Source organism: Pimephales promelas, chromosome 10, assembly GCF_988280905.1.
Source record: "Pimephales promelas chromosome 10, fPimPro1.hap1.1, whole genome shotgun sequence".
In the NCBI taxonomy this organism is placed as follows: Eukaryota; Metazoa; Chordata; class Actinopteri; order Cypriniformes; family Leuciscidae; genus Pimephales; species Pimephales promelas.
In genome coordinates this window covers 17,353,712-17,366,998 of record NC_142778.1, presented here as the reverse complement: position 1 = coordinate 17,366,998, position 13,287 = coordinate 17,353,712, and the positions used below count along the sequence as shown (strand labels likewise).

General features: G+C 48.0%; 1 protein-coding gene across 1 annotated transcript; it reads left to right on the top strand.

The window, feature by feature from the left end:
• Positions 1 to 8,589: 8,589 nt before the first annotated feature.
• Positions 8,590 to 12,032, top strand: LOC148977386 (uncharacterized). Its single transcript, XM_089116614.1, has one exon. It carries the CDS (start codon positions 8,590 to 8,592, stop codon positions 11,743 to 11,745), a length of 3,156 nt encoding a protein of 1,051 aa, XP_088972740.1. The 3' UTR covers positions 11,746 to 12,032.
• The last annotated feature ends 1,255 nt before the right edge of the window (positions 12,033 to 13,287 follow it).

Below are 13,287 nucleotides of genomic sequence, written 5' to 3'. Positions count from 1 at the left end.
AGGCAAGTCTCTGTGTGTCGCGGGTTTGCACCCACTCACATCCTGTTATTTGCGAAAGGTTTTTAATATTTTTGTACAGTCTGTTTTCTATTAGAATGGAAATCGGTAAACTTAAGTTGTAGGTAGGCAAAAACTAGTGTTTTCATCAAATGTTAACCTAATAGAAACGATTCAACATATAGCCAACTGACTGAGCTTGTTTTAAGGTGCATTAAAGGATCATACTTTAACGGAAATGTACACACACACACACACAGGAATACATTTGTAAGGCTGTAAAAAAGTACATAATTTGTCAAATAAAATCATACAAAATGCAGAACCACCACAAATATAAATTAGTGACACTAGCCATGTTTCCATCGACACGTTTTTATCCGAATTAAGTGATATCGAATGAAAAAGGCCTTATGGAAACAGTAAAATTCGATGAAATTTCATGAAAATCGACTCAAATGAAATACGTTCGGTCTCATCGAATTTTCTCTTGATCGATATACGGCTAATGCGATAAAAGCTGATGGAAACGTTATTTGCCGAATAAACAATGAATTGCGATTAAGTTTTATGCCCTTTTATGGTTGCAACACGTCAGAAGACGAGTTCATTTCCGGCCAGTCTGTTTGCGCACACATGGCGGATGTCAACAAAGACAGATGTAAGTGGACAAAGCAAAAAGATGCTTCAACCAAAGGGTTTCCGTGAACCACGATCTTCCAGAACTGATTGAGCGCTCGTTCCCACACCACAGTCACCTCCGCTGTCGTCGGGCATACGTGCATCGGCATCATCATAGCAATGTTTATAGCGTCGTTGTTTTCTTGGGTTAGTTTTGCTTGTTTTTACGTGGCTTGGTTGAATTCTAATGTAGAATGTGGTCTGTTATTTCTAGTTAACAGACTGCGGCGCTGCTAGTGTAACACACCGTTGCCATGGACGCAGTTCAGAGACGGAACAGACTATTTTCTTTAGCAGAAGCAATACTCGTTTTAAATTAATAAACTCATTTTTAAGTCAATATTTTGTGTCAAATGATTTATTTATTTATTTATTTGGTTGATTTATATGTAATAAGCAGGATAATATATAGCGAGGTGGTTGTGAGGCGAATACAACAACCGCCTCGCATACATTATCCCATTCATATGTCGCTATCAGCTGGCACATAAGCATTATTAGCCTTCAACTGATCATTTTTTGGTAGATGGCGCGATCCGTTTTGTCTAACAAAACTTTGTTCGCAAAAGTTTGCTTGTTCGATTCAGTGCGAAAATAAATGGAAACACCTTAAAATGTCTCAAATCAATTCGATATACCAATTTGATCGCAAAACAGCATGTGCCGTCATTACGTACAGGTTTTTATTCGCTTTAAAGCCGTTGGATGGAAACGAATTGGTTACCTAACGTTACCTAATGTAACCTCGGTTCTCTCTAGATGAGGGAACGAGTATTGCGTAAGCTAGCTTACGCTACGGGAAAGATTCATCTTTGCTGAGAAGTTGAAGCCAAAAAATTATTCCATAATTTTGTAATCATTGTCAACGCAGTCTCTTCTGAGGCAGACCATGAGCGGGCTAGCTAGCGGCTCATTGGTTCGCTCAGAGAGAATGCACGAACCTATGGGAGAGCGGCGCTGAGTCCGCGGCCAATGAGCGGACGGCGCTCGCTCACTGCGTCACAGCCCGCCAAAAGGGGCGTGGCTACAGTGTATAAAGGTAGCTCTCCCAGGCTAGTTCGTCGATTCTGTAGCATGAAGCGAAACGCTGGTGGCGCAAGCACGGCCGGGAACGCAATACTCGTTCCCTCATCTAGAGAGAACCGAGGTTACATTAGGTAACCGATTCGTTCTCTTACGAGAGGTTCTCTCGTATTGCGTAAGCTAGCTTACGCTACGGGAACACCTGGTCAACGCCGTGCGCGCTAAGTAACCACTAAGCATCCCAGGGGGGAAAACACCGGGGGAATCTTTAAGTGGATGAAGATAATAAGGCGGCCAGCATAGCGGCCGTTATCATCTAGTGCAAAACGCCCTAAGGCGGCCGGCGTAGCGGGCCGTGACGTATAATGCATAAGCACATAGGGGAACACAAGGGGTGAGCCGGTTGTGATGGAACTCCCGATAGTGCGGCTTTCTATAGGAGAGCTGTATAGTACTAGACCGCCAGAATTTTAGCCTGTAAGCCTGGAACTTCCAAGTTATAAAATCTGACAAAAGTGGAGGGGGAGGCCCATCCCGCAGCCACACAAATGTCGTGAATGGAAATTCCGCAGGACCATGCCCACGATGAGGCCATGCCTCTGGTGGAATGAGCCCTGATGCCCAGAGGGCAAGGCAGGTCTTTAGCGGCATAAGCAGAGACAATCGCGTCTACTATCCACCTGGATAGAGTCTGTTTCGAGGCGGCTAATCCCTTGGTGCAGCCACCGAACGACACAAACAGCTGCTCTGAGCGTCTGAACGCGGCAACGCGTGTAGTGTACACTCTGAGAGCCCGAACCGGGCAGAGGCGATCAGCGTCACGTTCGCTATCGGATGCAGGCAGCGCCGATAGAGAGATCACTTGCGCCCTGAAAGGGGTACCAATCGCTTTCGGAACATAACCGTGTCTAGGTTTCAGAATGACTATGGAGTCATTCGGTCCAAACTCCAGGCACGCGGCGCTCGAAGACAGCGCGTGAATGTCCCCCACTCGTTTTACTGAGGCGAGTGCCGTCAGAAGAACGGTTTTTAGCGAGAGGTATTTTAGCTCCACGGACTCGAGTGGTTCAAACGGTGGGGCTTTCAGAGCTTCTAGAACTATAGAAAGATCCCAGACCGGCACCGTAGGGGGGCGAGGGGGGTTCATCCTTCTGGCTCCCCTGAGGAAGCGGATGATTAGTTCGTCTTTGCCCAGAGACTGGGCGCGCCGGGGTTCAGCGAACGCCGTGACGGCTGCCACATAAACCTTAAGAGTGGATGGGGACCTGCCCTTATCCAGCATCTCCTGAAGGAACACGAGCAAAGACGAAACCTCGCACGTCCGTGGGTCCAAATTTTTGTCGGTGCACCATTTGGAGAACACAGACCATTTTGCAGCATAGAGCTTTCTGGTAGAATCCGCTCTGGCGTGTTTGATCGTGTTCAGAACCCCTTCTGGCAATTCGACGCGTAGTCGTCGTTGGTCACCCATGCATGAAGCGCCCAGCGCTGTGGATGGGGATGCAAGATCGACCCGCGGGCTTGAGTGAGGAGATCTGCTCTGATTGGAATGGGCCACGGGGCTGTCTGTGACAGCCGCGTAAGCTCCGGTAACCAAATCTGATTCTCCCAGCGCGGGGCTATGAGGAGCACCGAGTGGCGTGAGTCCCTGATTCTCTGAATGACCTGCGGTAGCAGAGAAATCGGGGGAAAAGCATAGAGCGGGCGGCGGGGCCAATCCTGGGCTAGCGCGTCCTCGCTCTTTGAGAAGAATATTGGGCAGTGAGCGTTCTCTTCTGACGCGAAAAGATCTATCTCCGCTCTGCCGAATAGGCGCCACAGCGTTTGGACTGTATGAGTGTGCGGGGACCATTCTCCGGGGGAGACCAGGTTCCTGGACAGCATGTCTGGACCGTCGTTCAGATGGCCCGGTACGTGCGTCGCTCTCAGCGAGAGCAGGTGACTCTGGGACCACAATAGGATGCGGCGTGTCAGATGAAAGAGATTCTTGGATCTGACGCCGCCCTGACGGTTGATGTATGATACCACGGCCATATTGTCGGAGGAAATGTATGCGCGGGAGGAAAAACAGCAGCGCATTCTCGACCGCGATCATTTCCAGACAGTTTATGTGTAGGGAACTCTCGAGGCTCGACCACTGGCTTGCGGCCGGTGAGCCCTCGCAAACCGCACCCCAACCCGAGTTGGATGCGTCTGTCGAGATGACTTTCCGGCGAGAAAAAGTACCCATGGTAACGCCCCTCTGAAACCACTCGATTACTGACCATGGCTGCAGTGCAGTGATACATGTCTGAGTAATCTTGATCATCTGGCGGCCCGTCGTCCACTCGCGGTGGGATACGCGGCTCTTTAACCAGAGTTGAAGGGGGCGCATGTGCAGAAGACCCAGCTGTAGCACAGCGGAGGCGGAAGCCATATAACCCAGCATCTTCTGAAAGGATTTCAGGGATGTGTGGGTACCCATCTGAAAGGAGGCGGCTAGGCGCTGAACACGGCGCGCGCGCTGTGTGGATAAGCGAGCCGTCATTGTGACAGAGTTCAAATCTATTCCAAGGAATTAAATAGTTTGACTGGGCTGGAGAGAGCTCTTTGTCCAGTTGACAGAGAGTCCCAGCGCTTCCAGATGGTTGAGGAGAACTGCGCGGTGCGACAGAAGCTCCGTCTGGGAATCTGCTAGAATCAGCCAGTCGTCCAGATAATTTAGAATGCGCAGCCCCTGACTTCGCAGGGGAGCGAGCGCTGTATCCATGCACTTCGTGAACGTACGGGGTGCTAAGGATAGGCCGAACGGGAGAACGGCATATTGGTAAACTTGACCCTCGAAGGCGAAACGTAGGAATGGCCTGTGATGAGGGTTTATCTGGATCTGAAAATAGGCATCTTTCAGGTCTAGAGAGATGAACCAGTCCCCCTGGCGGACGTGCGCGAGGAGTTTCTTGACTGTGAGCATTTTGAACGGTCTCTTCATGAGCGCTTTGTTCAAAGCCCTGAGATCTAATATCGGCCTGAGGCCGCCGTCTTTCTTGGGAACCAGAAAATAACGGCCGTAAAACCCCGACTCGGTCATAGATGGCGGGACTCTCTCTATAGCGCCCTTCTGCAGTAGCTTGGCTATTTCTAAGCGAAGCTTGTTCATAGCAGCCGGGCTGACAGTGGATTCGAGCCGCACGCGCAAGCGTGGCGGGCGGCGACGAAACTGTAATCGATAGCCATTCTGTTATGTTCTGACTTTTGCATTTAGTTTGTTACTTTCTCCTCCTAGTGGTCATCTGGTAGTAATTCATTGTGTACAACTCTTACATTGCTATCATTGGTTGATTTTATCACATGATGCAGTTTGATCAGGAAACATTAGTAGTTATTTTCCATGCGGTCGGCTCCAGTCCCCTTATCCTGTTCTCACTCTGTTTGTGCCTTGAGAAAGCTTCGCTTGTAAGTTGGATTTGAATTTATACTTAATTATTCTTTAATACACAAGTGTCATATAAGATGTTCTGTGATGTTGAATATTTATTTGTTAACATGTGCAACTGCTATCGTGTAGCCTTTCAGCTAAAAGGTAGCTAATAGTTTGTTAGTTTAGCTGTTGAACTGCACATACTATGTTTACAGTTATAAGCATTCCAGCTGAATGTAAAATATAAATATATATGTTTCAGTTTTGTAGCTTAAAGGTATATTATTTTATGTCTGTTAATGTATGATGTGTTTGAATAGCATTCAGTGATTGGTGCTATCTTTTTGTATCATTTCAGTTTTACAAAATTCCTTCATGAGAATTACGACAACAGTAAAGAGCCTTGAACTTTACTCCAGCTTCTGACTTTCTCTTGAAGCCTGTTAGCTATCTGTCGATTTGTGTACAGTCACACACACTGAGGACAGAATAGTAAAAAAGCGTCTTCACGGCGGGCAAAACAGCAACGAGAAGATCAGGTACTGAGCCAGTACACCCTCTCAAGCATACTAAGGCCTCTTTATTCATCCCATCTAATACAACTTGGAGGATTGTTAACCATAATGTCACATACCAGTGAAGCTGGATTGGAAAAAGTGTCCATCACTGATGGTGATGTTAAAGATCAGGAGACAACGCATGAAGCAAGATCACAACGTTCCACCTCATCAAGCACATCTAAAGTATCCTCAGCTAGCAGGGCCGCTACTAGGGCCCGTGCTAAAGTGGAAGCTGCACGTGCACGTGCCACCTTTGTTCAGAAAGAAGCTGAATTGAAGATAAAAGAGGCACATCTTGTAGCTGATTTGAAGGTTGAGGAGGCACGGATAGCCGCTGAGTTATCAGCTTTAGAGCATGAGAGAGAGATTGCAGTAGCCTTGGCTGAAGCTGAAGTTCTTGAGGCAGCAGCGGAAATCGAAGGTACACAAGGCAGTAGGAGTCTTCACAATGCGGCTCAAGTCGCCATTCAGCGCACACGTGAATACGTGGAACACCACTCCCAGCTACATCTCAGTGATGAGAAACCCCCAGTACTTGAACCATATACACCATCACTGTTGCCGCCGCTCATCAAACCCGACATTCAATCAAACAGAAAGGAGTGTCTCCCTGGTCCCAGCAGCGCTTCTCATTTCATACCCAAGAATGAGGGTGCAATTCAGGCTGCTGTACAACTGCCAGAAAGAGCGACGTCTGTGATTCGTCAATTCACCACAAGGGACAGCAGCCATAAAATGCAGCAGTCTGAAAGGCCAATGCCAGCAATTCATCACCACTCCCATGATCACCTCCTCTCTACTCATCATCACCCTTGCTCTGTCAGTAAAGCCTCATTACAGACACATGTTGGGTATACAGACGACAGGGAAGGTATGAGTGATATTGCAAAGTATTTGTTACGTCGAGAGCTGGTGAATTCTGGCCTGATCAAATTTAATGATCGTCCAGAAAATTACTGGGCTTGGAAATCTTCATTCTGCAATGCTATTGGAGGATTGAACTTAAGTGCTGGCGAGGAGCTTGACCTCTTAACAAAATGGTTAGGAAACCAGTCTTCAGAGCACGTCATACGAATTCGTTCTGTGCATGTTGCCAGGCCTGACATAGGTTTAAGAATGGCTTGGGATCGCCTAGAGGAGTGCTTTGGCTCCCCCGAGGTTATCGAAAGAGCTCTCTTTGAGAGGATTGAGAACTTTCCTAAAATCAGTCATAAAGACCCTGTAAAACTCAGGGAGCTGGGAGACCTTCTAAGGGAGTTAGCGTCTGCAAAATCAGAGGGTTACCTGCCAGGGCTCTCATACTTGGACACCGCTAGGGGTGTAAACCCAATCGTTGAAAAGTTGCCAATTGGTCTGCAAGAGAGGTGGTTAGCTCAAGGCTCACAATACAAGGAGCAATACAATGTATCTTTTCCTCCATTTGCATACTTCACAGACTTCATATGCAGTGAAGCACGCAGAAGAAACGACCCAAGCTTCACTCTCTCAACAGCCCCTGTAGCTCCATTGAATAGTTCCCACCGGTTTACTACAGGTCCATCAAAGCTTGAACGAGTGGAAAAGAGACCAGCATATGGGAAAAGCTATATCTCTGCACACAAGACTGAAATCGCAACGTTACAAACAGCTTCTCAGGCGGACAGTTCAAGCAGCAGGCGAGGTGAAACAGACAAACAATGCCCTATTCACAAGAAACCTCATCCTCTGAAAAAGTGTAGAGGTTTTCGAAGCAAGTCATTAGAAGAGCGTAAGGCGTTTCTTAAAGAAAATGGTATCTGTTTCAGATGTTGCTCTTCTACCAGTCACCTGGCAAAGAACTGTGAAGCGGTTTTGAAGTGTGCAGAATGTGAGAGTGACAGACATGTTGCAGCATTGCACCCTGGACCCCCACCATGGGACAGGAAAGATCCCTCCTCAGAGCATGGCGGGGAGGGTGAAAGAGAAACACTTCAGCAGGCAGTCACCTCTAGGTGCACAGAGGTTTGCGATGACAGTATGAAACCTAGATCCTGTTCCAAGATTTGCCTAGTGAAGGTTTATCCTAAAGAACGCCCTGAAAAAGCTGTAAAAATGTATGTCATTCTAGATGACCAGAGCAACAGGTCCCTGGCCAGGTCTGAATTCTTTGACCTCTTTCAAATTGAAGGGTTAAACTCACCATATACTCTGCGCACATGTTCAGGGGTCACTGACGCGTTTGGGAGAAGAGCCACGGGGTTCATGGTGGAGTCACTGGATGGAACAACAAGTGTGATGCTCCCCACACTCATTGAATGCAATCACATGCCAAATGACCGCTCAGAGATTCCAACTCCAGCAGCCGCACAGCACCACTCACACCTGAAGTCCATAGCTCACAAGATACCACACTTAGATCTAGAGGCCCAGATACTACTCCTTCTGGGACGTGACATCATCCAGGTTCACAAAGTCAGAGAACAACGTAATGGGCCACCCAGAGCACCCTACGCTCAAAGACTAGACCTTGGCTGGGTTGTTATAGGTGACGTTTGCTTGGGCTCAGCCCACAAGACAGAGTCTGTGACTTCTTTTCGGACTAGCGTGCTTGAAAATGGACGTCCATCTATCCTTACTCCATGTCCCAATCGCATTCAAGTCAAGGAGAGGTTTGGCAACGAAGGACTACACAGCATAAATTGTCATGGCCTTACACACCACACCTCAGTCCTCCATGACAGCAGCCTCGGCAGCACAATCTTTGAAAGAACCAAGGATGATGACAAAGTGGGTCTCTCCATCGAAGATGAGCTTTTCCTGGAGCTTATGGATAAAGAAATGTTTATGGATGAGTCCAACAGCTGGGTGGCACCTCTTCCATTTTGATCACCACGGCGAAAGCTACCAAACAATCGAGAGCAAGCTCTTAATCGTCTTACCTCTTTGTGCCGCACACTTGAAAGAAAACCTGAGATGAAAACTCACTTTGTGAACTTCATGCAAAAGATTTTCGATCATGACCAGGCAGAGCTGGCTCCACCGCTGCAGGAGGGAGAGGAACCATGGTACTTACCCATCTTCGGTGTGTACCACCCTCAGAAGCCGAATCAGATAAGAGTCGTGTTTGATTCCAGCTCTCAGCATCATGGGATTTCTCTCAACGATGTGTTACTTAAAGGCCCAGATCTGAACAACAGCTTACTTGGAGTCTTACTACGGTTCCGAAGAGAGTTAGTAGCAGTGGTAGCAGACATTGAGCAGATGTTTTACAGTTTTACTGTCAGAGAAGACCACCGAGACTTCCTTCGGTTCCTTTGGTTCAAGGACAACAAACCTGGCAAGGAGATTGTGGAGTACAGGATGAAAGTCCATGTGTTCGGCAATAGCCCTTCACCAGCAGTAGCTATCTATGGTCTTCGTCGCGCGGCACAACACGGAGCTAGTGAGTATGGCTCAGAGGCCCAACACTTTGTGGAGCGTGATTTCTACGTCGACGACGGCCTCAAGTCTCTACCATCAGCTGCTGAAGCCATAGACCTGCTGAAAAAGACAAGGGAGATGCTTGCTGGCTCAAACCTACGTCTCCACAAGATAGCGTCAAACCACTCTGATGTTTTGGATGCCTTCCCTCCTGAAGACCATGCAAAGGGTTTGCAGAACCTGGACTTTAATGACAATTCAGCCCTCATTCAACGCAGCTTAGGGCTCAGCTGGGATCTTAAACAGGACGTCTTCACCTTCAGAGTAGTGTCTACTGAGAAGCCTTTTACCCGTAGAGGCGTTCTAGCGACCGTGAACAGTCTGTTTGACCCTCTCGGATTTGTGGCCCCAATTATTATACAAGGCAAGTTCCTGTTACGAGAGCTCACCAGCATTGAAACCCTCGAATGGGATAAGCCTCTTTCACCTGAAAAGGCAACTGAATGGAGAATTTGGAAAGACTCCTTGCAAGACCTGAGTGAGCTTAAGATTCCAAGAGCTTATACACCTTCCACTCTTATCACCACGCAAAAGAAAGAGCTCCACATCTTCTCAGATGCTTCGTTGAAAGCCATCGCCGCTGTAGCTTACCTCAGGGTGATCAATGATGATGGAGAGTGTCACGTAGGATTTGTCTTGGGAAAGGCAAAACTGGTGCCCTCATCTGCCCACACTATCCCAAGGTTGGAACTGGGAGCAGCTGTGTTGGCAGTAGAAATGGCAGAGTTGATAGAGAGTGAGCTGGACATCAGTGTGGACACATTGAAGTTTTACACAGACAGCAAGGTCGTCTTGGGGTACATATACAATCAGACCAGGAGGTTTTATGTGTACGTTTCCAACAGAGTCCAGCGGATCAGGAAGTCCACCAGACCTGAGCAGTGGCACTACGTCTGCACCACACAGAATCCGGCAGATCATGGTACACGTTCTGTTCCTGCGGCCGAATTAGCTAGCACAACCTGGCTCACAGGGCCTCCATTTTTGTCTCTCCCTGAAGGACCAGCCATTTCAGAAGAGAAGCCATATGGACTCATTGATCCGGACACAGACGTTGAAGTGCGTTCTCATGCCACCACTCTCTCTACTCCATCGTCTAGCCTGGGATCGCATCGCTTCGAACGGTTCTCATCTTGGAAGTCTCTGGTGCGAGCCATAGCATTCCTGAAACACATCATTCAGTCGCAACAAAGTGCAGTAAAATCCAAGGATGACACCTGTAGTGGCTGGCATCAATGCAAAAAACCTCACCCGGCAGAAGAGCTGTCCAAGGCAGGAACTCTTATTGTCAGGTGTGTGCAAAGAGAAACTTACAGCAAAGAGTTTGCCTGCTTGGTAGCTGGGAAAGACATCTCAAAAGATAGTTCATTGAGAAAGCTGAACCCCTATGTGGACGAAGAGGGTCTCCTTAGAATAGGAGGCAGGCTCAACCATGCTGCACTCGACACTAAAGAAAAGTTCCCTCTTATAATTCCAGGCCGTAGCCACATTGCAACATTGCTTGTGCGTCATTTTCATGAACAGGTTAAGCATCAAGGTCGTGTTCTTACAGAAGGCACTGTCCGCACAGCTGGGTTCTGGATTGTTGGAGCTAAGAAATGCATCAGCAGTATCCTTCACAAATGTGTTACATGTAACAAGCTTCGAGGGAAAAGCGCTGAACAGAAGATGGCAGATCTACCACCAGATCGTCTGAGTACAGAGCCACCCTTCACCTACGTGGGACTTGATGTTTTCGGCCCATGGGCTGTCACCACAAGACGAACCCGCGGTGGACAGGCTAACAGCAAAAGGTGGGCTGTACTTTTCACCTGCATGAGCATACGTGCCGTGCATATAGAGCTGATAGAGGCGATGGACACGTCAAGCTTCATCAATGCTTTGCGCAGATTCTTTGCGCTGCGGGGACCTGCTAAGCAAATCCGTTCAGACTGTGGAACCAATTTTACAGGTGCCTGCAAGGAGCTGCATATACTCCTTACTGATCCCAAAGAGCCCAATGTGAGGAGGTACTTGGGTGAAGAGGGTTGCTCTTGGGTATTTAACCCCCCGCATTCCTCCCACATGGGAGGATCTTGGGAGCGAATGATTGGCTTTGCCAGACGGATACTCAACTCCATGCTTATGCAAACCAGTCCTTCATGCCTTACTCATGAGGTGCTGTCTACTTTAATGGCAGAGATCACGGCAATTATTAATGCTAGGCCACTCGCGCCTATTTCTTCAGATCCGGATTCACCCTTTCTTCTTACCCCTGCTACACTTCTGACTCAGAAGATGTCTACTTACCCTTCTCCTCCGGGAACCTTTGACAGCACAGACCTGCACCGCCAGCAGTGGAGACGGGTGCAGCATCTAGCCGACACGTTTTGGAGCAGATGGAGACGCGAGTACCTTCCTACGCTGCAAAGCCGAAGCAAGTGGCAGGACGTACGGCCTAACATTGAGAAAGGTGACCTGGTTCTGCTTAAGGATAACCAGGCGAAACGGAATGAATGGCCCTTAGCTCTGGTCACAAAGACATTCCCTGATGAAGATGGAAAGGTTAGGAAGATCGAACTCAAGGTCACAAGATCTGGATCAGCAAGAACCTTCTTGAGACCTGTTTCTGAGACGATCCTTCTCAAGAGTGCTGAGGAGACTAACTGATTTAGTTACCCTTTTTTATTCAGACTCAATAAGGTACTTCAGATAGTGGTATTTATTTAATACCAGGCGGGGAGTGTTATGTTCTGACTTTTGCATTTAGTTTGTTACTTTCTCCTCCTAGTGGTCATCTGGTAGTAATTCATTGTGTACAACTCTTACATTGCTATCATTGGTTGATTTTATCACATGATGCAGTTTGATCAGGAAACATTAGTAGTTATTTTCCATGCGGTCGGCTCCAGTCCCCTTATCCTGTTCTCACTCTGTTTGTGCCTTGAGAAAGCTTCGCTTGTAAGTTGGATTTGAATTTATACTTAATTATTCTTTAATACACAAGTGTCATATAAGATGTTCTGTGATGTTGAATATTTATTTGTTAACATGTGCAACTGCTATCGTGTAGCCTTTCAGCTAAAAGGTAGCTAATAGTTTGTTAGTTTAGCTGTTGAACTGCACATACTATGTTTACAGTTATAAGCATTCCAGCTGAATGTAAAATATAAATATATATGTTTCAGTTTTGTAGCTTAAAGGTATATTATTTTATGTCTGTTAATGTATGATGTGTTTGAATAGCATTCAGTGATTGGTGCTATCTTTTTGTATCATTTCAGTTTTACAAAATTCCTTCATGAGAATTACGACAACAGTAAAGAGCCTTGAACTTTACTCCAGCTTCTGACTTTCTCTTGAAGCCTGTTAGCTATCTGTCGATTTGTGTACAGTCACACACACTGAGGACAGAATACATTCTTTATTATGCTTAAAACCCACGGGGAGATGCCGGGGATGGCTTCCCACACTTCGCAGCATGCGGCTAGCGGTTGAATGGCGATTTCGCCCTGATTGCTGCACATAGCGGGCTGGACACTGGGTGTGGGCGCGCTTATAATGCGGTTGGCAACGGGACTTACACTCAGAGAGGAGTTTATGGGCCGTGTGACAGAGCGGACAGAGGGGGGACACGCGCACGGGCTCGTGGGCGTGTTTATGTTCTATGCTACTGGAGCGGATAGAGCTCGCTCCGTTAGAATGGGCTCTGTGTGAGACCCGGGGCATATGGTGCTTGTGTGTATTCGTGAGCACATGCTTGTGGGCACATTTTTCACATTTGAGGCTTTTATGCTCTTTTTGTGAACTCTCTGGGTAGCCGTGAAAACGGCTTTTAGTCGCTCGCAAGCGGGCAGGGAAACCGGCTTGATTGTGGCGGTGAACTCTACTGTAGTCAGCGGTGAGACGGGGACTAACAGTGGGCGAAGCTTTGACGGCGGTCCGGCCGCGGTGGGAGAGAGCCGTCTTTTTCTCAGCTGTGCTAGGCAGACTTCTGTTGATCGGGCTTCAGCGCGATCTTGGGTCGAGGCCCCCGGGGAGGAGGCTGTCTGCGGTGGCTGTCAGAGCGAGAGCGAGGGCGGGTGCCCTGTCTACGCTGGGGCTGCTGAGCTTGCTGAGGCGGGCGCTGATGTGGGGTTCTGGCAGGTGGCTCGTGCGAGCGGCCTGCCGAAGAGCTAGCGCGGCGGGGCAGGAACAAGTTCATGGCCTGAG

What these genes read in the sequence shown, in the direction of transcription:
- LOC148977386 (XM_089116614.1), top strand. Translation starts at nt 8,590, where the DNA reads ATGAAAACTCACTTTGTGAACTTCATGCAAAAGATTTTCGATCATGAC.